At 42.8% G+C, this 23,806-nt stretch overlaps 1 protein-coding gene across 11 annotated transcripts in view; it reads right to left on the bottom strand.

Moving 5' to 3' along the window:
• Lmo7 (LIM domain 7) overlaps positions 1 to 23,806 on the bottom strand; it is a 192,096-nt gene that overhangs the window by 84,596 nt on the left and 83,694 nt on the right. For 10 of the 11 annotated variants that reach the window (XM_041665374.1, XM_041665382.1, XM_041665337.1 and 7 more), the window contains one exon: positions 9,866 to 9,972. In XM_041665374.1, the coding sequence (XP_041521308.1) occupies positions 9,866 to 9,972 (107 nt within the window). Of the gene's footprint in view, positions 1 to 9,865; positions 9,976 to 23,806 lie in introns of those variants that run through there. The other variant, XM_041665406.1, reaches the window with a different exon arrangement.

The following is a 23,806-nucleotide window of genomic DNA, read 5'->3' as shown; positions in this document are numbered from 1 at the left end:
TTTTATAAGAGTTACCAGAGTCATGGTTTCTCCTCAGAGCAACAGAACAGTGACTAAGACATTGTCTCCTCCCAGACACAGCCCACACCCCTTTGGAAAAGGATATATACCTACAATTATCATCTGGGGCTCCACTCTTGGAAGACACAGAAATCTGTGGTTTGAGCTGTTTGGTGGCATTTTATATGTAAAAACACTTTTTTAGCAATTGTCTTTCCGAGTATAAAATGAGAGAGACCTAGTAACAGGCCAGCCAAATGGCTTAACCACATACACCAAACACCAAATCCTTGGAGAATAATTTTCATATCTCAGTAAACTGAAGAACAAAAATATAAAGCAGAAGCATTTGGGGCTGGCAGCTGTCGATATTGTTGCAATGAAATGAAAGAGAAGAAATTCTGATACTTGATATTTTGTTTAGAAAAATCTCCCCCAAACTGTTTTGAGCCCACAGAGCCAACTCTTGGTAAATTTGGGATTTAAGGCTGTGTTAATGCAAACAGTGCTTAATTCAAAGCAGGTGCTTCTCTGGGGGGTCACTAAATCATGCTTGATTTCCTGTAAAGCTTAAGAAAAACAGGCTAACCTGGGTTGCGTTGGTTCAAAGTATGTTTTTAATCTGCCTTTTGGATGATAATATTATAAAAATCATACTGATCACATTAAAGAATATTAATGTGTGCCACTTAGGTTTATATGACAGGTTTCTCCTTCCAAGTCTCTCCAGTGAGACTGGGGCTGTTTGCCTGGGTTACTGTGCGTGTTTGCTCAGTGGTTTCCGAGGCAACAGCACTAAGCTTTTTGGAAGCTAGAGAGACGATTTGTAAATCTTCCACCCGATTTAGGAGAGGCACGAAGAAGTGTATGTGTCTGAGAAACAAAGGCTGCAGCCTTCGATCACCAATGTATCACCAATGTCACCTAGCATTTGAGCTCAGAATGCTAGAATTTATACCAGGCAATTTCCCCTGAACTTTTACTGCTTCTTTAGCCTAAACTTTCCAGAAGCAAATGATAACCAATAAACAATTTCTGTGTCTGTTCTATTAAATACTTAATAGCCAGGTTCAACTTTTAAAAGAAGAAGAAAAACACCTACCAGATGGAAATGTATTTTAAAACACATCAATAGAAAACTACATTTCCTACTTTTTTTTTACTTTTTTCATATTCAAATAAAACTGGAGAAAGAAGCCACACTTTCACCCTATTACCATTTAAAGTACTGCTGCCTAAAGTAGACATCATACTTCTGATAATATAATCAAGCCTTTTGATGCGTCGATGGCGTGGACCAGAGGAGAACTAAGTCAGTTGTCGGTGGGCAACATGGCTTGCAAAGCACGCTTGTGCTCAGCCAGGATCATGAACTCATTCCGTGAGGACAGAGAACCCAAGTCCTCCACATCCTTTCCCATACCAGCTTCTGACCTCATCTGCGACCTCTCTGTCACGGAAATGATAATTCACAGAACTAGGAGGGAAGGGGGCAACGCTGAAAATAAGCCACTAAGTAATGCAGAGGCTTGGGTTTGAAGCTGCAGTAAATGGCATCGTCAGAATTTGTGAAGGGTTTCTGGTTTGCTCTTTTTTTAAAATGGGGAAGCTGTTGAGATAAATCAATTCAAATTAAAATCTTGACATTTCCAGAAAATACAGTGGGGGAAAAAAAAAAGAACTTTTCAGAAGTTTATTAAAAAGCGTCACATGTAACATGGTGAAAGCGGACAGCCATCCTCCTGGTCTAGCATTCTTATTTTAACACATTAATTCTATCAAGTTGACTGACTATAAAGTATTTGTTTATGTATTAATTTAAAGGGGCAGGAGAGAATATGTGCTGTTCTTGTAAAGCTGCAGAATCCGTTTCCCAGCACCCACGTAGGACCGCCCACAGCCACCTGAAGGATGGCTTCAGCAGGATCCACCCTGCTGGCTTCTGCGGACACCTACACTAACATGCACATACCTATACACAGAATTAAAAATAAAATATTTTACAAAACATATCTAGTCAAGTGTCTAATCCCAGCAAAAAGAAGGGTTGAGTACCAAATGCACTAAATCCAGAAAAATAAAGCCCTGCAGCTGATAAACGCAATTTAAGTAGCCAGAAGTAACTTTCTCTAAGGCAAATGAAGGACCCAAAAACAGGTGGTTAGATTATGCATATGCTCACAATAGCACATTAGTATTTATTGAGCACTTACTAAATGCTGGGCACTACACACTTGCGTGCTGATTTCCCTTGACCCACCCAACACTCTCAGAAGACTGGGTACCATCCAAGTTGTAGCACCTTCTAGATTTCAGGCAAACAACAGCCACCTGTGCCATAGTGAGTGGTCTAGTCCCAGAATTTCGCAGGAAGTATGAAGCAGAGCAAACCAAGAATCACCATTTGCCATGATGTTACTATGCTTACAGAGAAGACAGTCCATCCCAAGGAAGAAACGTGAGCTGGCTGAGGTCATGTGCCACCAAAATACAGAGGACAGGAGTCAGTCCAATTTGGAAAACACAAAAATCATCAAAGAATATCCGCAGCAAGTCACACCCCTCACTCGAATTTTTTTGCTGGATCCCAGAGAAAAGTTAGAGTTTCATGGAAACAGTTAAAACAAATAGCTAAGGAATGAACAGATTTTTATAAATGCTCACAGTCTCCAAAATTCTATCAGAGTCAGCATGGCTGGGGCGGGGGACACCCTGAACTTTAATGCAGCAGACTGGTAGGTGGACCCAGAGAGGAGGCTTGCCAGTGTGCTGCCAGCGTTGAGAGGAGACCTACTGTAGTTGTTGGTGACCTTTGTGACTGTCCCGAGACATTCCCTCGCCAGGAGTGCCTGCTTTGCAGAACTCTTGCCTTTGCCTTTAGGCTTTTCAGGAAAGTTCACACCTGACATGACCGCCTTATTTTCCACCCCCAAACCCTTAAATGTATATCTTAGATTTCACGAGCTAGATAATGATAATATAAACACATAGAACTGTGGCTAATGTTTTGTGTAAATACACAGATGTAAATATGTAATTGTTTAGCGATGTAAATATGTATTATTTGTACAACTGTCGAAGAATTTACTGAAACTTCCACCAACCACTCTGAAAGATTCAATGGTCCAAAGTTCCCACCTGGCTTTTATTCCTCTTTGTGAGCGAGTGATAAACGTGCCCTTCTGATGTTGCACAGGTTTCAGAAAGTGTTGTAATAGACCGTATCACTATCCTGCGGTGATAAGTCAAAGGCAATTGAAACCACAAGTTCAATGACTGCTTCGCCAGATCAGCCTCGAGGGCAATGAGAGCAAAGGCAGGAAGACGGGACAATGGAAAGACAAGCTCTTCCCCACCTTCAGAGTGTGATTTTGAAGTGCTCAGGAAATGACTATAATTAAAATCCAAATTTGAATTTCCAAATCAGCGTTTACACCAGGTACCAGAAGATAAAAGAAATAATATATGCTCCTTTGTTTTTAAATAGTTTTGTGAGTTGGCCGAAGGTACATGTAGATGAATAAGAACTTAGAAAACCCAAATGGAAAATCTGTGTCCCCTCCAGTTAGAAGAGCTCCCTGATTCAAACGCTCAAGTGATTGTACGTTCTTATCGTAAAGAACACTTTTCCTCCTTGCTGGGCGTGAGGAGGGCAGGGTCTCGGGTTGCTCAGGCTAACCTGGTTCTCACTATGAGACAAGAAAATGATCTTGAATTTTCGACCCTTCTGTCTCTGCCTTCCACGTACTGAAATCACAGATATACCTAATGCATGGCTGTCTTCACCTCCCTAAGACTGTAGACATACAGCACCATACCCGGTTTATGGGGATTCAAACCTAGAATTATGTGTATGCCGAACGAGTGCTCTATCCACTGACTTACACACCCAGCCTCCTATGGGTTCATCTTGACACACTGTATTCCAACTATGAATTTACAGGACTGTCTGTCAAATTGCCAAGCAAATTCCATCGGATTACGGGTACCTGTCAGAAAATCCTGTATCAATCTTTTGATATGATAACCAAGTAAATTACTCCTCTAAAACAAAATTTTCTCTTCCTCGATGAAGTAGTCTTTTTCACTCTGAGATTAATTCAAGCACACATACTTCTGCCCTCACACCAAAGGCTGGTTAAAACAGCCAGAACATAGAAAGCAACTCAGAAAAACAAGACCTCATGCTGGTAGCTCGCACTGTCAAAAACAAGCTGGGAGGGACTGGAGGGATGGCTCAGCACCTGTTGCTCTTGCAGATATCCTGGGTTTGGTTGCCAGCACTGGCAAGGTAAACTCATAACCATCTTTAATTTCAAGAGATCCAGCACTCCTTTCTGAACTCCATGGGAGCCAGACATACATGCAAGCAAAGCATTCGTTCGCATAAAAGTAAATCTAAAAGAAATGGATATCTAAACAAACAGCTGGGAGACTACAGATGTGCTTGGGCATGTGATTTTGACGAGGGACTCATTGGGCAGAGGTGGCCCTACAGACAACGATTAGAAAGACTGATGAATGTCTTTCAGAAAAATGCCTGTCTCTTGGGCCATGTTATGAGACAAATGCTCTCTGATGGGGGAGGCAATGAACTGTCACAAACCCCCATAGGCTGATTCATGTCAGCTGCTACTCACTGTCGGAGTGAAACACTTTGAAGCGTGAATATAGGTGAGGTTGCTTGTGAAGATAAAGACTCAGGCCAGCCTGGAGTGTGAAATCACAGCCAGCAGGCCAAAGCAGAATCAGGCCCTGTGGTATGTTTAGATGAAGTAGGGAAAGCTAAGGACGAGCTGATACCCAGAATCCTTTGATTCTGGGAAGCAGATTAAGAACTAGAAACTGCGAGAAGCCAAGATAAATAAAAGCTCCATTCTGCTTGGACTTAACCTCTCGATCAGACTAGTATTCCCCGAGCATTTTCAGAGGCAAGAACTCTTAGATGTTCAGACTTTGCCAGTAAAAAGCATGCACCAACTTTACCTGCTGGCCTCCGTGAGGGCCTCAGAGCTCCCAGAGCAGCTAATGTCCCCCTCCCAGGAAGTTCCAGTCCCCGAAGAATGGTATAAGGAGAAGCAGAAGGACGCAGCACAATGGACTTCCTTTCTGCCCTCTGGGAGTCAATAGGGAGGGGACGTTTAAAATAGTAACACATAGTGGCAGGTGGAAGTCTCCAAGCTCAAGTGACAGATCCAAGTTTGGAGAGGACTAAGCTTACTTTAAATAAAGATGAAGATGGCGAGACACCATTTAAAAGACAAACTTGCAATAAAAGATCTAAAACCATCCTTAAATTTAAAAAAAAATTAATGAGGGCTGGACAAATGGCTCCATGTTTAAGAGCACTCACTGCTCTCAGGGGACTTGCGTTTGGTCCCCAGCACTCAGATATTTGTAAGTCCAGCTCTAGGGTATCCAACACCCTCATCCAGTCGCTGAGAGCACCCATACACTTAGTATATGTTCATAGAGGCACATACACGCACGCACACACACTTAAAAAAAAGTATAACAATAATCTTAATAAAGAAAGTACTCAAAATAAATTATTTTTACCTACATGATATAACTACAAATTAACACTTATACACACAAACCCACTTGACAAACATCCAAGCACAGTGCCATCTGGGAACCTGAAGGACTTCACAGTGTGGGCACAAAAATCATGCTGGCTTCTGAAGCCACAGAGAAATGTCATTTGAGCTTTCCATCATTTCCACGATGGAGCAATAGTAACACCAATTTTACTTCTAACCACTCTTCCTTTGCAACTAGCAGGTGCAAAAAAAAAAGTACATAAGAAGAGAAATCCAGAAGCACAACACCATTTAAAGTTGTATATTCTACGTAAAGGGTTACTAATTTGCTCTAAGCCAGTAGTAGAAAATAATTTCTTTTCGTGACAGAAACGTTGTGTTCAAAAGCACTGCCGTTCTGTAATTACCTTATGCACAGAATTCATCTGAAGGAGTGTTCAAATCTAGATTGGAGTGCTGCGGGGGCGGAGGGAACAAACATGTTTACAGTCTGTTCAAATCTGCACTTTCAAATGTTTGATAGACATTTGGAATAGGCTGCAGAGATGGCTCAGTAAGTGAAGTACATTCTGGGCAAACTGTGAGGACCTCAGTTAGGATCCTGAGCATGCGCTTACGGGCATGCGGTCTGAGCCTGGCTCTTAGCCTATAACCACCGCATGCCTGTAACAGCAGCAGTCAGGGTGGAGATGCACAGATGCTGAGGCCTCACCAGCCATCCAGACTAGCCTACATAGCAAGTTTCGGGACAGTAATAGAGCCTGTCTCAAAGACTTCAGTGAAAACCGATAGAAGACACCAACACCTCTGGACTCCACATGCACAGGTGAGTGCACCTGCACACACACAGGTGTACACTCTACCCACACACACACACACACACACACACACACAGAAAAAGTTGTTTAAGCAGTGCTTTCAATATGCTTTAGTTTATAAATCAGAACTTATTAAACATATACTGTTAAAACTTTTAATAATCAGTCGCTCCTGGCACCAACTCTAAGTCCCATAAGACAGCATCTAAGACTTTTTTGATGAACTGATTTCTGACATAATCAGTCACCCTGTGCCTCTATTTCTGACCGGATACCATCACAAGGACCTAGACACTTGCTGCCGGGGAGTTCCAAGTGTGCGGTGGCATGTCTCTGTGGTCACTAGGCAGGGAGTGCCTCGCCACTCATTTCCCATGGACTACGTATGTCCAACTCAGTGTGGGTACTCACTAAAATGTTAAAATCATGTTAGCTAAATCTCCTGGCCACGTATTGGGTTAGCCCTCCACCTATCATTCATGGAGACAGGATTTTAAGTTTATTTGCTAACCCTTTGGGAAGAAAAACATATAATGGAACCTACTGGTGTGTGAATAAGAGCCAATACCAAGTAAACAGAATCGTTCAAATGTACTTGAAAAACTTCAAACTACAAAGTTTCTCCCTGCAAAGCAAAACAACCCAGGAAACTAGATCGTATATGACTATGTACAATTACAAAAGCATAGAGAGTACTCTAGTTCTGTTTCGTTGGTGGACATTGATTGTAAATTAAATTTTAAGACACGGATTACTACACAATGTACTAGGATCTGGGTCCCTACAGTCTCTCATTGCTGGCAGCTCCTTAACTGTTCCTGTTCTCATCGTTCGCTGTCAAACGCTCAATTCTCCCACGCTCAGTGTACCCCGTAATATGTCTTCTCCACCCACCAACAGAAACATCTCCTGTTCCACAACATGGAGTATATGAACTACTTCTCCTTTCTCTTGGTATCCCATGGCTACCTTGCATGAGAAGCAAGGCCAGCATAGGTCTGTAAGCAATCAGATGCAGCGTGAGTGGTTCTGCAATGGCGGCACACTTCACATAACCAAACTGCTTACTACGGCTTTGCTAAATTGACTGTTACAGACGAGCCATACGGTCTCAGAGTACCACATGCTTTCACACTCTCAGACAAGTCACCAAGAGCCTGGCCGCTGGAACAAAAACATACATCACCGAAATGTCATTATTAGATGACAATACACGTGAAGTGACATCACAGTGTCACAGGTCGGTCCACTCTGAGTCTTTCACTTCCCCATGACCACTTTGCTGGCAGATAGGGCCTTCCATGTCTACATCAGGATTTCTGAACCCCAGCAGTATTACCCTCCTTGTTGAAGCTGTTCTATGGGCTATGGGGCACTTAGCATCACCACGACCCACTCAATAGATGCCTGCAGCATCCCACACCAACTATGACAATCAAAAATGTCTCCATACATTGCCAAATGTCCACAGGGGGGAGAGGGAAACTACAAGACAACCACCGATCTAATCGATGCCGAGTCCTTTAATCTACAATAATGACAGGGCATGAGTTGAGCTACAGGAATCTGCACATTACATAAGAGCTTGAACTAAAAGTTCACAGCCACCCTTCTCTTTGCTGAGCAATTATTTGCCTTCCTTTAAACCTGCTTCCTTTAATGAAAAGTTCCTTCTCAAAGCACAAGGGAAGTCAGTTGCCAGCGATCTTCAATCTTTTCCGGGAGGGACCGAGCCTCCGCCTGCCTTAGACCCAGAACTTTCCTTTATGGCCCAGCAAAGACACAAGCATGGAATGTTCTCATGCCGAACCAGAGCTGCGGCTCCGGCTCTCTCACCCTGACCGAGGCACACCTTGCGGTGACAGGCTTGTGGTTTCCACTCAAACAAGTTGTTGCGCCGGCCTCACGCCATCCCAGTTTCACTTTGTCAGTAATTTAATTTCACAGGAGGCTGAGCCCAGAGACGGATTTCTCGTCAACATTTTAGACCCAGCCACTCCTGAAAGCGGCTCCAGGCAAGCCCTATAGGCAACACCCTGGAAATTAGGGGCCGACAAACATGTTTCACCTAGCTCTCAACTACAGGCTGCATAGGTTCAAAGCGATACGGTTGTAGAGGGAAAGGCGCTTAGCCTTAATTCACACGACCCCTGAAGGGAAGAACGGCTTGATGGCTAAAGTTTCTTTGCTCAGAACAGTCTTAGGGAAGGAAATTAAACAAATGTACTTTTGAGTGGAAGTTAAAAGGACCCTACATATGACAGAAGTAAATATTTTCAGCAATAAAACTTGGGATTTGAGCTTCCTTACAAGTCAACAGAAATGTGGACAGACTCCCCTTCAAGGGACCTGTCACTGCTGTGGACCAGAGAGAGATGGGTCGATGTGGCACAGGTTGTTCCTTTGAAATATTTACTGTTAGACTTTAAAGCCGCTCGTGTTGTTTGAGGGCTTTAGGGTAGATGGCCAGGAGACAACACAGACTGTCGTAAATATCTGTGGCATTGTTTTCCTTCATGACACGGTGGCACTGTTTAAGATTTCCTAATTGATTTTAATAATGACTGGAGCTTCAGTGCTTGGATAAAGGACATAATCTTTATCTGAAGCATATACAGGGTTTTCCATTTTCAGATTTCTACAGATAGAATTAAGCATTTATTTCCTCACTTGGAAAAACGTTAATTAGGTTCAAGAGCCTAGATAAGGAGGGAGGCATTACTTCAAAATTATATAACTTTTCTGTCACATTTACCTGGCACCACAACTGTACTAGTGATTTCCTAGATGCAGCTTAGGCTTGTAGGAAAAAAACCAACCTTGTCACAACTTAAAACCATTGTCCTGGAACCACTCACACACACGTTAACACCACTGCCCACATAAACTCCAACAGAATAGCCGCCGATGTGTGTTCATGTTCCCGTCTGCCTTCTTGTCCAAAGTATTAAAACAGTGGGAGAAGGTTCACTGTTTGAAAGGTGACCACAATCATCGAGGCTGTAGGTTCTAGGTGCAGAGACCTTCCAAGTGTTGACAAGTGCCATTCACTGCTTGTTTTTGTCATTTTCCTGTTAACGAACATGTCCTGTTTCCAAGGACCTAAAAAGTGCTTTAAACTGACTATTTTTACTTTAAATTACAGTAATAGCCTCTGAAGTCACTTCATAATTATAATGAATAAATATCCTCACCATGAGCAGCCAGACACTATCATGCTGAAAAACATTAAAATATAAACCGCCACTCCGGCCAGCATAGAGATTTACAAGAAGAGTCTGACACGGTATCAGTTACAGTTGGCTTCTCTCTCTCAGTCCCCATTTTTTAAAGAGTCTATTTTAGAATGAGACGTACAGAGGAGAGATGGTTCCATAGTCACAAAATCTCTCAGCAATTATTTTCACTTCAGCGGCAAGCCTTCAGTTTAAAAATACATACCTATTCATTACATTTATATATGGCATATTTATTATCCGTGGAAAACACACCAGGGGAACTTACTTGACAGTGACTCGGTTTGATAAATCCTGTAGATCCCCAGGATGAAAAAGCTGGGCTTCTTTCAATCCAATCTGTTCACAAGCTCTCAAAAAAACGTTTATATTATCCTGTGAAAAGAATTAGAAAGTGATTGTTTAGCTGAGCTTGCTCTCAGACAAAGGTTACCAATTTTTATGATACAACTTCCCAGCTTCAAAGTCCAATTATAGTCAGCAAAAGAGGCGGTGGCAAGAACAACGCGTAAGTGTATTTGAACGAGGAAAAAAAAAAAAAGTCCGTGGACACGTATAGCCTTTCAGTCTTCCGGAGCATAAAAGGTGGTGCTACCTTCTGCCCGAGCGTACACTGTTTCTGTGATCTTTGTGACTGGCACGTTAAACATTACCTGTTATAGGACAAGCGCCTGGCCAGTGAGCAGTAATCTACACTTTGATGTCAGCTCTGCTCTGCAAACAAACGCCCTCTTCCCAGCTTCGCACGACAAGCTTCACCTCTTTAAAAATAACTCCAGCTACTGACATTCACCCACCCAGAAACTGTTGGCAGGGAAGAAATAAGAGGAGGAACATTCTGTTTCTATGATTACAAATTACAGAACGGCTGTGGAATACCACACCTGGAATCTGGGTTTGGTTGCTGAGCCAGCTCGTGACAGGCACAGAGACCATGCTATAGGACCAAGGAGAAGCCTGGCGCTTATTGGCTGAACCACCCCGTTGGGGAGGGGCATAGTCCTCACTCCCTGCACCTGTCTGAAGGACTGCCTCCAAAAACACTGAAAAGCTATCCCCCACCTCCAAGCCTGCCCTCCTATCTAATTTCAAAAGCCCAATTCTCCATTCACAAGCCAATGCTTACCATTATGCTAAGCTGCTGTGAGACCGCGATATGTTCTATGTTCAGGGAGCCGCATTGCAACCACACACACTGGTTCCTAGGATTAGCTTTGGCATCACCCCTTACTGCTCTTGAAAAAGAAAAGTACTTTGTGTGGCTGAGCCCCTGGTGACTCCACGTGGACTCCCTTTGCTTTGCTAGGCTTGTGCTCAGGGGAATGTCTTGCTTGCATGCTAGCACACGCTTGTCCACTTAAGTTGGCTGGCAACTCTGCCTCTGTGGTCTGGGCCTCCCTGCAGCCACACCCATCTCCCTCCCAAGCTGAGGTCCACAGAGCAGAAGGCAATCTCCCACTTGGAGAAGGCAGCGCTTCCTATGCGTAGGCAGGAAAGTCAGGATGAGAGGGAATATCAGACCAAAAAAAATGAGAGGGTTGGAGGCCAAGTCAGCAGCTTATTCTCAGAGCATACGGGGACTTTGGGAAAGCACAAGAGAAAGTGTCAACAGTGAAAAGCAACATTGACTGCCAAGGAAGGGAAGGACACGAAAAATCAACAACAGAAACTCTCTGTGGAAGTGGGAGGTCGTTCCAGGATGCTCTCAGCAAACAACGGTGTGCGCTAACCGGCTAGGAACTGAAATGTTTGTATCATTTCAAATAAGTTGGTCTTAACAATTACAGAAATGTCTAGGGGTTAATAGAGTGGAGAAAAACCGAAGAAGACACCCCAAATTGACCTCTGATCTCTATATTTATCCATTCACATATACACATATCCATGCATACATGAACGTGTACAAACGTACACACACACACAACTTATTGGCAGTAGGAACATAATGATAATTTCATTGTTAAGCTTACAATTTCTAAATGCTATATGACCTGCAATTATTTGAAAACACAAATAGTTTTAATAATGCCCCCTCAAGCAGACAACAAAAATGACTCATGAGGCCAATATCCCACACCTGACAGGAAGCAAACCTCAAATAAAAAGAAAAAAACACTAAACTGTTAAGCATTTTCCTATCTGCCTAACTTAGTTCTGAATGCTTAAAGTCACATGAAGCATCAGCTGAGAATATAAGGCAGCAGAAGAACGCTTGCCTAGCAAACACAAGACCCCAAGCAGAGTGCCTGGAACTCCACAAAAATAAATAAATTACAAACTCCTGAAACAAAAATCAAACAGAATAAACGTAAGAGTTAACAAAACAACCAGCATATTTTACAGAAACATAATGGCGCTCACCTGGTGAACAAAATGTACAAGCTGATAAGGGAGAAGCCGCACATTCCCACAAAACCCATCCAAGTATTTAGAGGGGAACCACTTCAAATCGAAAGTGACCTCTACTCCATCAGGCACAAAGTTCAAGGGAAAATACAAGCGATGTGACTACATCTTAGTCCTGAGGGTAGCCTTTTTATGAACCCCAAAGCAGAATGCTGTTTTAAATGCTTAATGGTGCTCAGTTTTAGAGGAGAAGAGCGGTCCATATAAATGCACACATGGCCTATGCACTGGGAGTGGGTTCCACTCCAATCAGCATTGTAAACTACATCGTGCCTCTTGGACTGGGGCCCGCTGGTAATTTATTTCCTGCAGTTTCAAAGGACCCAGTCAGAGCAATGCCTCAAGGGATATACAAAATTATAAAATAAAATTTTTATGTCTGTTCCAACATCGAGTAGCCACACCCAGCTCAGCATAATAAAAAGAAAGCATTTAGCTCTTACTGGATGGAATTATTTTCCCTTGAAACTACCAGAAAGGGGGAGGGGTGCAAAACAAAACAATAACAACAAAGACAAAGCACAAATGGAAATCAAGCTCAACTAATTGGCCTGGGAGCCAGGGCTGGCTTTAGAAAGATTAGTTATGCTCTCTGGCCCCTTTTTCCCTATCCCTGCATTGAGTCCCATACAGACTGGCCACCATTACAAAGGGTAGGCAACTCTCCCTGCAAGAACAGGGGTGCCCAGATCTCCAATTCCTCACACAAATATTCCATAGCTCGATATGTTAGAAACAACTTCTTGTCAAAAAGAGCCTTCCTTAAAAACACACAATCCCCCTACACCTTCAGTGCCAACGGTCACTTCTCAAAGCAAAAGTAATAACAGCAATAATGATGATAATAAACCCTAACTGATGTCTAAGGACTCCTTCTCATTCACAGTGTCTATATGGGGACCAAAAAAGGCAAACACTACAGAGAAAGAAAGTCATGATATTTTTATACTCTTCAGCTCCCCTCTCACCTCTGATTAATCATCAGGAAAAGATGCTTGCTAAGACACTGGGATAAAAATGCCAGAAAGATCTGCACAAGTTCTCCAGTGTGTATTCTTTGCTTACAGGAACTCCATTAGTTAAGCGATGCGGCAGAACAAATGATCCCAAAACAGCGGCGTAAAAGACAGCAACTTCTGATAACTTTGCAGAGATTGTAACGTGGGAGAGCCTTCACGAGGTGCTTCTGACCTGGAGGACCCCCCCCCCCCTCCCATCGAGCTCTGACTGAGAAGTCAGCCCAGTTCAGCAGTCATCCGAAGGCTTTCCTGGTTTTGTGGCTGTAACCAAGGTGACTGACTCATGTGCTTGGCAAATCAGGGTAAATAGATGTTTCCATAGGACTACCTGATAGAACCAGCCGTGTGAGAGGCAAAGTGCATTTCCTGGCTTTCAAAGTTGTGTTCCATCATTTCTCTGAGATTCTACTGTTACAGAGACCACTGCTCTTCAGTCAAGATTTCACAGGGACATAAAGCGTATATGGGGATCATCAGGCCATGCTGGACTATTGGCGCCAATACTTCACTGTCTGGAGACTAGTGCTTCATACCTCACACTCTCTCTCCCAAGGCCTCCAAAACTCAGTTTATTAACATATTTGTTTAGCCTGTGTATTTGGAGGGTGTGTGTGCCTAGTGTGCATGCATGTGTGTGTGTGGCATGTGTGTGGCGTGTGTGTCTGTTAGTATGTATGCAGTCACATCTCAGCACATGTGTGGAGGTCAGAGAACCACTTTCAGGACTCAACTTTTTGCATTCCACCATGGGTTTTAGGAATCAAACTCGGGTTGCCAGCTTTGCATGACAGATGCCTTTACTCCCCCCCCCCCCATGACCAAAAAAAGTTGGGGAGGAAAGGGTTTATTTGGCTTACACATCCATGTTGTAGTCCATCACCAAAGGAAGTCAGGCTAGGAACTCAAACAAAGTGGGAACCTGGAGGCAGCCATTAAAGCAGAGGCCTTGGAGAGATACTGCTTTTTGGCTTGCTCCTCATGGCTTGCTCATCTTCCTTTCTTATTAAATCCATGACCACCAGAGGCCAGGACTGGCACTACATGCAGTGGGTTTCCTCACCACTACCAACATCATCAATCACTAAGAAAATGTCCTACAGACTTACCTACAACCCGATTTTATGGAGGCGTTTTCTTAATTGAGGTTTCCTCCTCTCAGATAACTTTAGTTTGTGTCTAGCAAAAATATCCAGCACACCCAGAGAGCAATCTCACTAGACATAACCCCCAAATTCTTATTTCTTATCAAGGTGAAATCAAAACGTCGAATATCATCATAATCAGCTCCAGATATGCACGAGGTTATGCAAGTTCCACCCTGAAGTAGAGCCGTTGAGTAGAGTTCCTCTCACCCCAACTGCATGAGAATGACCAGGAAGTTACCACTCCTCTTGCGCTGAAAGCCTCCTTAAAATACATGTAATACCTACACTTTCAGGGCCAAAGTTGACATCTCAAAAACAAACAAAAAATGATAACCCCTAATGATATCTTAATAGCTCCTTTTTGTTTACAGTGTTGCTATGGGGATAAATGAAGGCCAACACAACAGGAGCAGGAGGCTTCCGTTGGTGGGGAAACACACAATGCATAAGCATTCTCCACTCTCCAGGTCAAGGTGTGGAGAAAGTCAAGGCATATAAGAGTCACCCGTCCCTAGAAATGCTGGCTGTCTCTCCATTAGGACCTAAAGTCAGGGGCTCGTCTTCACAGTTTCTGGCTCCATCCTCTGGAATCTTAAGGTCATCTTATACCTCATCTTCCCTTTTCCTTGCAAAGTAGCCTATGTGATCAGTTGTGATACTCTCTCAGCTGACATCCCATCTTGCCTGTAGACATTTGGGGCAATATTCCGGTCTTTTCATGTAGGCTGGCAATGCTTCTGTGAATGCAGTTCTGTCAAAGGCAAGGCAGCTCTGATCTGAATCTGACCAGGCTTCACTTCCTTCACAGAGAGTCACTCCTGTTGACCTTAAGAGAAAACTTCTCTATGCCAGCTTCTAGGAGGACTGAGAGACGATACCACCAGTACCTCAGGTGCCCAACTGCTGGGCTGGACAGTTCCAGGCACTGCCTTATATCTTTCTAGGAACTCAGAGGATTTTATAACCACACCCTCAGCTTCATCACTAGCCTTGTCTTCCTGCCAATGATCTGAATTCGACCTAGGTCTGAAAACTATTTCTCAATTCCAGCAGCATTTACTGACTCAAGATTCTGGACAGTTGTCAGTACTGGTGATGCCGGTGTGCTTGGCGTTTATTACTCCATTCTTCCGCTCCTCTCTCCCCTTGGATTTTGTTATAATCAGAAAGCAGAATCTAATCTGGACCTCAACACTCTGGAATTCTCACCACAACAGTGAAATCTCTGTTCTGGACCACATGGCTAATTGTATAATTCCCCGGTACACCGGAGTGATCTATCAGAAGGGGAGAATGGCCCTGGAAGCTGGCCATCATAATAGTTTCACAATGAGGAACATAGACTGTCACTAATTTGGAACATAAAAGTATACAGCCATACTGAACTTCTGATGCCCTTCAGGATATCCAGCTGGCAATAAATTAGTTTCAGAGCCCATGAGAAATTGTTGATCTTAAGAAAAATTAAGGAGAGCTGGAGACATGGCTCAGAGGTGAAGAGCCCCGACTGCTCTTTCAGAGGACCTGGGTTTGGTTTCCAGAACCAACATGGCAGCTCAAAACCATCTGTAACTCTAGTTCAAGGGATCTGATGCCCACCACTGAATTTCGGAGGGCATTGCACACACGGCATGCACAAAAACACATGTGAGTAAAATGCCTTTACACATGAAAAATAAATCAGATCAGAAAAATAAGAGCTGCTCAAAAATACAGCTTATGGAGTCAGACATGCATTAGCAGTAGTTGAACTAAGTGTTGTAGATGTGCCTTCCTGGAAAAGATCACAAGCTGGAGATCAACCTGGGTTACACGGTGATCTCCATTCTCCAAAATGAAAATGGAAAATGAAAGGAAGAAAATAAAACACTGGGGTGTATCTCAGTAGTAGAGCACTTTGACAGCATCACAAGGCTCTGGACTGGATTTCCAGAACCTGAAGAAAAGAAGGGAAGGAGGGAGGAAAGGAGGGAAGGAAAAGGAAGAAGGGAGGGAGAGAGAGGGAGGAAGGGAGAGAAGAGGAGGGAGAGAGGAGGAAGGGAGAGAGGGGGAAGGGAGAGAGAAAAGGGGAGAGAGGGAGGGAGGGACCTAAAGAGGGAGGGAAGAAGTGAGGGAGAAAAGGAAGGAAAAGAAAGGAAAGAGGGAGAGAGGAAAGGAGGGAGGGAAAAGACGATTTCCAATCAACTAAAGTATTTAGAGGGCAGTTAAAGTCAAGAAAGAAAATCTAACACCCAGAGAAATAAGACTAAAAGAAAATCTTATGAAACATGAGGAAAGAGAGGAAGCTTCAATAAGGGAGAATGGGGTGCTTCAATGAGCTGCAATCACGAGGATTGCAAAGTACTCAAAGACTCTGACAATGAAGTACCTTTAATGACCATGAAGTCTGGGAACTAGCAAGTAAATGAATGACAGAGATTGGCACCTGGCAAAGATTCCAGGATCTGGCACCAAATCCAGGAGACCTTCCTTTCACCTCCTGGTCAAGCCATCTGCCCCTCCTGAAACTAGCACTGTACCCCACCCCTTAGGATGCTCACTCTCTAGAGGGGGAGTCAGGAAAGAGCTCTCACATCCAGTTAAATCCAAATACAAATTGTGTCCCTCCTCGTCCCATTACTGTTCAGTTTCAAACAAGCACATGTCCCAGTCATCTGGACTCTGTCTTCATCATAAACCAGGAATACAAAATGTGAGGGCCAAATGACTCTGACAAACATTCAAACCCTGGGCTGGAGGGGAGGCAAATCTTTGCTAAAGTTTCCCCTTTTGAGCCTGTCAAAAAAGCTGCCTTCTAAGAAACATTTAACTAGTAACGTATCTGCACATTACTTTGACACATTTTCTTGTCGTTTGACAAGAGAGAAAGAGTTGGAATGACTATCAAGGACTTTAATTAAATTAGCCACAGTTTTTAGTAACTCTTACCTGTCTACACAAAGACTCTCCTTCTGAGACTTTACTATTGCCTCCTTCAGCCTAATTCCTTACTCACTTTCATGCCTTCCCCTTCAGAATTTATCCCAAAGAACCAATGAGATGCTCAGTCAAGGCTACACACAAGTGTTGAAATATTGAGCGGCGGGCTGTGTCCCGCCACCCGGCTAGCTTTACCCGAAATAATTACACGGAAACTGTATTCTTTTAAACACTGCCTGACCCATTAGTTTCAGGTTCTTATTGGCTAGCTTTTACATATTGATCTAACCCATTTCTATTAATCTGTGTAGCCCACGAGCTGGCTTACCAGGAATGATCTTAACCTGCGTCTGTCTGGAGTGGGAGAATCATGGCGACTCCCTGACTCAGCTTCTTTCTCCCAGCATTCCATTCTGTTTACTCCGCCTACCTAAGGGTTGGCCTATCAAATGGGTCTAGGCAGTTTCTTTATTAATAAGAAATCACTCCCACATCATTTCCCCTTTTTCTGTTTAAACAAAAAAGAAAGGCTTTAACTTTAACATAGTAAAATTACATATAGCAAAACAGTTATCAAGCAAGAATTACAGTTACAATATTTATATCTATTTTATCTTTTATCATAACTAAGGAAAACTATAACTATCTATTCATTCTTCAACTCCATCAAAGACTCCAGAAGGATATAATACTACCCAAGTAAACAAGAAATAAGAAAACTCTAAAAATGACAGAGACATCTTGCTGCCTGTACAGTCACCCAAAGTTCCTCTGTACCGTTGGGGCATCCATCTTTAGCCTTCAGGCCCATAGTATCCAGTAGACATTTCCATGAAGCATGAAATTCCAAAGACAGTTCAGTCGCTATCTGCTGTGTCCTGCAGAATGTCTCGCAGACTCTTTCATGAGTCATGAACCCCGAAAGACCATCTCACCTTTAGGCAAGTTCAGCAGTCCTCTCTCTGCGGGTTCTCTGTGTCCATTTTATGCAACAGTCCAGGCAAGAGCAGTTTCTTGCCCAAATGGCTATCAAACTCCATAAGGATCCTCTTCGATGCCCATCTTCCTCTCGAAGTAGATTGGTGCTGCCAGGAGCAGACGTGTCTCATTGTCATGAAAAGTCCTAAGTTATTAAAATATTTTAAATGCCATATTCTGTAGTCTTTGAGAGATATGAAGAATGCCTATCTGAAATATATCTCTATATATCTAGAAAATCTAAGTAACATGACTACAAACTTGACTATTATATATGATTATCCATCAACAACCTATATTTCCTAATTATACATTACATTTTAAAAATGAACTACACAATCACACCTTATTCAAGATCAAAAATACATATACATATAACAAAATTGACCTTAAAATCCATACCAATGTAAATTATTCATACCTATATCATATCCCCCTTTAAATGTAAAAGAACATTTATAAACAATATTTTGGGAATATGGGCGCAGTTTTTTCTCTCCAAACTGCTTCCTGCTGAATGGGGGCGTCGTTAATTAGGTCTTTTATGGTATAACCAGTGTGCTAGTTTCATCTCAGTTGGCAGTTGAGCGAAGCAATTTTCTGAAGATGTTCACAACAACCTTTCAGGAGGGCGTGGTCTATCATACCAAATTGTAATAGAAGAAATCCATAGAGTCTCATCCTCTGTGAAAACAAAAGAAGACTCGCTCCAAAGCATCATATCCTTAGACCCAAATTCTGAAGTCATACCCTCATGATATCCGTTCTGGTTACACTTGGCAGTCCATATAATGAAATGTCTCTCTGTACTTAGCTCCTTCACCGTCAAAAATTTTAAAGAAAACACAATGTACATTATCCAGACTCTCTGTGAATTTTCCATTTTTACGTGGCTTATTTTTCTTTATTTCTTTTAATCTCTTAACTATCTGTACTCTGTCTCTTTAAAGACTTTACCTTTTTTTTTAACCATTAACTTTATTCTCTATATTCTTTTCTTCTCTCTCTCAAGCCTACGTACACTCATCCAACACTGTGGTCTTTTATGTCTGAATCTGTTTTATTGTGAATCTGTAACATTTTTTTACTATCCAGGAACATTTTTTAAAATGTTAAGCAGTTCTTAAAAACTTAAGTTGCACCATGTACGGGTAATACGGTACCTCCTGTGTCCTGCCCAGTTGAAACCTTAAATGCGCTGTTTTTATGGTAATTACGGTAGTTCCTGCCTGAGACCAGTACAGTTCAGCATGGCAGAGCTGAGCCAAGCCACTCCTGCCTCAGAGCCATTTGGTGCCCCTGAGCCACACACAGTTCCAGGCACACAGCAGTCCACATTGCCATCAAGCAAGCCGTAGAGCTTTACTCCAAATGCTCCATTTAAAAGCTCTGTCTCCCACAGGAGCCAGACAGAGATCGCAATGGCGGCACAGCCCAGAAAGCCGGCATTTTAAAACAGCCAGTTTTTTCCTGCTGCTGAGTCAGGACAATTTCTTTGCGGCACGCAACCCACAAACAGCAAAAAGCTGTCTTAAATTCTCTCTCTCTCCTTTTTAAGCCCTCTCAGGTTTTACGTGGAGTTCATTAGCACGTTGGGTGCCACTCTGTTGAAATATGGAGCGGCGGGCTGTGTCCCGCCACCCGGCTAGCTTTACCCGAAATAATTACACGGAAACTGTATTCTTTTAAACACTGCCTGACCCATTAGTTTCAGTTTATTATTGGCTAGCTTTTACATATTGATCTAACCCATTTCTATTAATCTGTGTAGCCCACGAGCTGGCTTACCAGGAATGATCTTAACCTGCGTCTGTCTGGAGTGGGAGAATCATGGCGACTCCCTGACTCAGCTTCTTTCTCCCAGCATTCCATTCTGTTTACTCCGCCTACCTAAGGGTTGGCCTATCAAATGGGTCTAGGCAGTTTCTTTATTAATAAGAAATCACTCCCACATCACACAAGCACACTGATGGCCTGTTTACTACACACAGATGCAGAAACAGTTTGCACGTCCGTTAACTGACCAATGGATGTACATGCCGCAATGTCAGAGTTCAAGATTGTTGTTCACCCATAAAAAGCCACAAAATACGAGCATGCTCTGCAAGTTGGGTGAACTTCCCAACCATAATGCTAAGTAAAAGAGGCCAGTACTCAAAAGTCACGTGACATTTAAATAAAGCATCCGAAATGGCCATGCCCATAGAGATAGAGTGCAAGCTGATGGTTGTCAGAGGCTGAAGAAGAAAACAAGAACAAACTACTTAGTGATCAGAGGTTTTACTTTGAAGTCATGAAATGGTCAGTGATTACATGTTACTCGAAATATCACAAAATGATTAACTTTGAAATTGATGTTCTTCTCAATAAATTATTTCTAAGAGGTGTCCTCTCCAATGTGTTTTAAAATGTTATGTTCTTTTTAAAATGGTGTGTGTGTGTGTGTGTGTGTGTGTGTGTGTGTGTGTGTGTCAAGCTGGATGGTGGTGGCACGTGCTTTTAATCCCAGCACTTGAGAGGCAGAGGCAGGTGGATCTCTGAGTTCAAAGCCAGCCTGGTCTACAAGAGCTAGTTCCAGGTCAGTCTCCAAAGCTAAAGAGAAACCCTGTCTTTAAAAACCAAAAATAAAATAAAATAAAATGTTGTATGTCTGAGGAAAAGCGATGTTGATAAAGTGCTCACCATGCAAGTAGGAAGACCAGAGTCTGAACCCAAGGACCCACTTAAACATGTTGGACTTGGTGGCATACACTGGGAGTCCCAACACTAGAGAGCCTGGGTCTTGATGACTGACCAGTCCATTTGCTCAGTGAACAGATGAGAAAATCTGTCTCAAAACTCAAGGTGGACAGAAATCTCAAGGTCCAAATCAGAACCAGAAGGAGAGAGAGCACGAGCAAGGAACTCAGAACCCACACACTGAGACAATGGAGATGTTCTATTGGGAACTCACCAAGGCCAGCTGGTCTGGGTCTGAAAAAGCCTGGGATAAAACCGGCCTCGCTGAACATAGCAGACAATGAGGACTACTGAGAACTCAAGAACAATGGCAATGGGTTTTTGATCCTACTGCACGTACTGGCTTTGTGGGGAGCCTAGGCTGTTTGGATGCTCACCTTACTAGACCTGGATGGAGGTAGGTGGTCCTTGGACTTCCCACAGGGCAGGGAACCCTGATTGCTCTTCGGGCTGATGAGGGAGGAGGACTTGATTGGGGGAGGAAGAAGGAAATGGGAGACGGTGGCGGGGAGGAGGCAGAAATCTTAAATAAATAAATAAATAAATAAAAACTCAAGGTGGATAAAACCTGTGAAATGAAAAGCGACTTAGGAAATAATAAGGTCCTAGGTGGTGTAGTATACTTTAATGAAGATATAGACTTTTGATAATGGAAAATAGTATCATTTATGTAAATTAGATTATGTGCACCATTTTAAAGTGTGTAAGTATTTGTGTGTGTGTGTGTACACATGAATGAACAGGTCAGAGGTCAACCTTGAGTGTTCCTGGAAGCCACTCACTTTTACAATTTCTTATTAGTTGTGTGTGTGCCTATATGATGTATGTGTGGGTATGCACATTCCAGGGCACGCGTGAGGAGCTCAGAGAACAACTTGGTGAAGTGAGTTCTCTCCTACCTCCTTAAGTGGGTTCCAAGGATCAAACTCAAGTCACCAGGTTTGCATGGCAAGTGTTCATAGCCAGAGAACCATTTCACAGGTTTTATCCACCTTGAGTTTTTATTTATTTATTTATTAAAGATTTCTGCCTCCTCCCCGCCACCGTCTCCCATTTCCTTCTTCCTCCCCCAATCAAGTCCTCCTCCCTCATCAGCCCGAAGAGCAATCAGGGTTCCCTGCCCTGTGGGAAGTCCAAGGACCACCTACCTCCATCCAGGTCTAGTAAGGTGAGCATCCAAACAGCCTAGGCTCCTACAAAGCCAGTACGTGCAGTAGGATCAAAAACCCATTGCCATTGTTCTTGAGTTCTCAGTAGTCCTCATTGTCTGCTATGTTCAGCGAGTTTATTACTTGAAGGATCAAAAACAAATAACAAAAAAAAAAAACCCTTCAGTGTTGACTTCCAAATGGCAGAGAGAACATACCACGTCACAGAATTCCCCACATCACAGTTCCTCGGGATAAAACCAGACATACAAACGTCTAGTCATTGCGTTCAGCCCATTGGAGCCCTGTCTGTCAATATTTCCTGAGTAGATAAGGTCAAGGAATGTCTGTCTGAAATAAGAATTTTTATAGAGACAAGGCTAATAAAGGAAGTCCTCACAGATGACTAAGCTCAAAATTCCAAGCAATAGGGAAAGTCAGTGAAGCTCTATTAGGCATCTGCTTTGAGAGGCCTACGGAGCTTAATCCACAGCGCCCAGAAGATACCACCAAGAAGTCCTTCTCTACAGTCAACACAAGACTCTCCCTGTGGCTTTCTAATTAGCAGAAGGGGGCACAGCCACTGCAAACAAAACTTTTTAAATACAGAAGAGTATATGATGTGTATTACTTAGAATACATAGCTGAGGACCAGTGACTTAGAAACCCCATTTTCTTCCCTAATGTGCCACAGCATTGAATTCTCAAAATGTTCACAGATACAAGCCAGCGAGGCAGAGGTAGGCTTCCTCTGAAGCAGCGGCACCCAACTGAATCCATCCGGTGAACAATGGTTTGCAGACTCCAGTCACCAGTCCATCCCATGCAAACACAGAGGAGCCATGCAGATGAAGCTGTTACACAGTAAAGCAGGGAAACAGGAGCCCAGCTGCTTGTCATAAAGCAAAGGCACAATACAGTGTAACTGGCTACACCCGAGAGCCTGAGAGACACAGGGAAACTTCGGTTTTATTCCAGACTTTCTCAAGCATAGTCCATGTTAGAGGAATATTCCCCAGGAGTCTTCAATCTTGAGAGGCAAATAGAAAAAAAGTATCATCAAAGCGAACTCAGTGTTCTTCCCTGTCCACTGAAATCCCTAGAGAGAAACGTTGGAGTCCATGTGACATCAATTCCCAAAAGTACTTGAATTTTACTTCTTTGGTATGTAAACAGTGATCAAATTTCTTTCTAAGCAACCGCTAAGTATCAGGGTGACTAAAATACATTCAAATTTGCATTTTAACTATTAAGAAATAATCCTATTAAGAAAGAAGTTGGATAACAATTTGATCAGCTAGTCCTGGCTGCTTTTTTTGGGGGGGGGAGGGGTGAGAGAGGATCTCACTTGCCTCAAATTCACTAGACAGCCCAGCTGGCCTTGAACTCATGTCAATTCTCCTGCCTCAGCTTTCTAAAGTACAGCTTGTCCAAATTTTTTTATTTGAAGTAAAATCATGTTCAACCTTAATAATACAGTAAATACAATTATCAACAAATATATACACATTTTATGTGTATCATATTTATGTAGATATTCATGGGTCCAGCTTTACATTTTATCTATGAGGAAAGAAAGCAGTTTTATCCCTTTTCTGTTGCTTTGTTTGAAACAGCATCTCACTATATAGCCCAGACAAGGCTCAAATTCAAGATCCTCCTGCCTCAGCTTCCTGGGATCACAGGTGTACATCACAATACCCTGCTTTGTTTTTGTTTTTGTTTTTTCAATTAAGTTTTCTTGGTTATCAAAGAAGAACTTGGCCATTGCTCGGAGCAAAGGAGCTGAGGTCATGGGCAGCAGTCAAGTTTTGTGACACAAGAGAACAGGAACAAAGAGCAACAAGAGGACAGA

Source organism: Microtus oregoni, unplaced genomic scaffold, assembly GCF_018167655.1.
Source record: "Microtus oregoni isolate MIOR12 unplaced genomic scaffold, Mior012 000001F_ref0000356, whole genome shotgun sequence".
NCBI lineage: Eukaryota > Metazoa > Chordata > Mammalia > Rodentia > Cricetidae > Microtus > Microtus oregoni.
The sequence above is the reverse complement of the archived record's forward strand: the minus strand, read 5'-3'. Positions and strand labels throughout refer to the sequence as shown.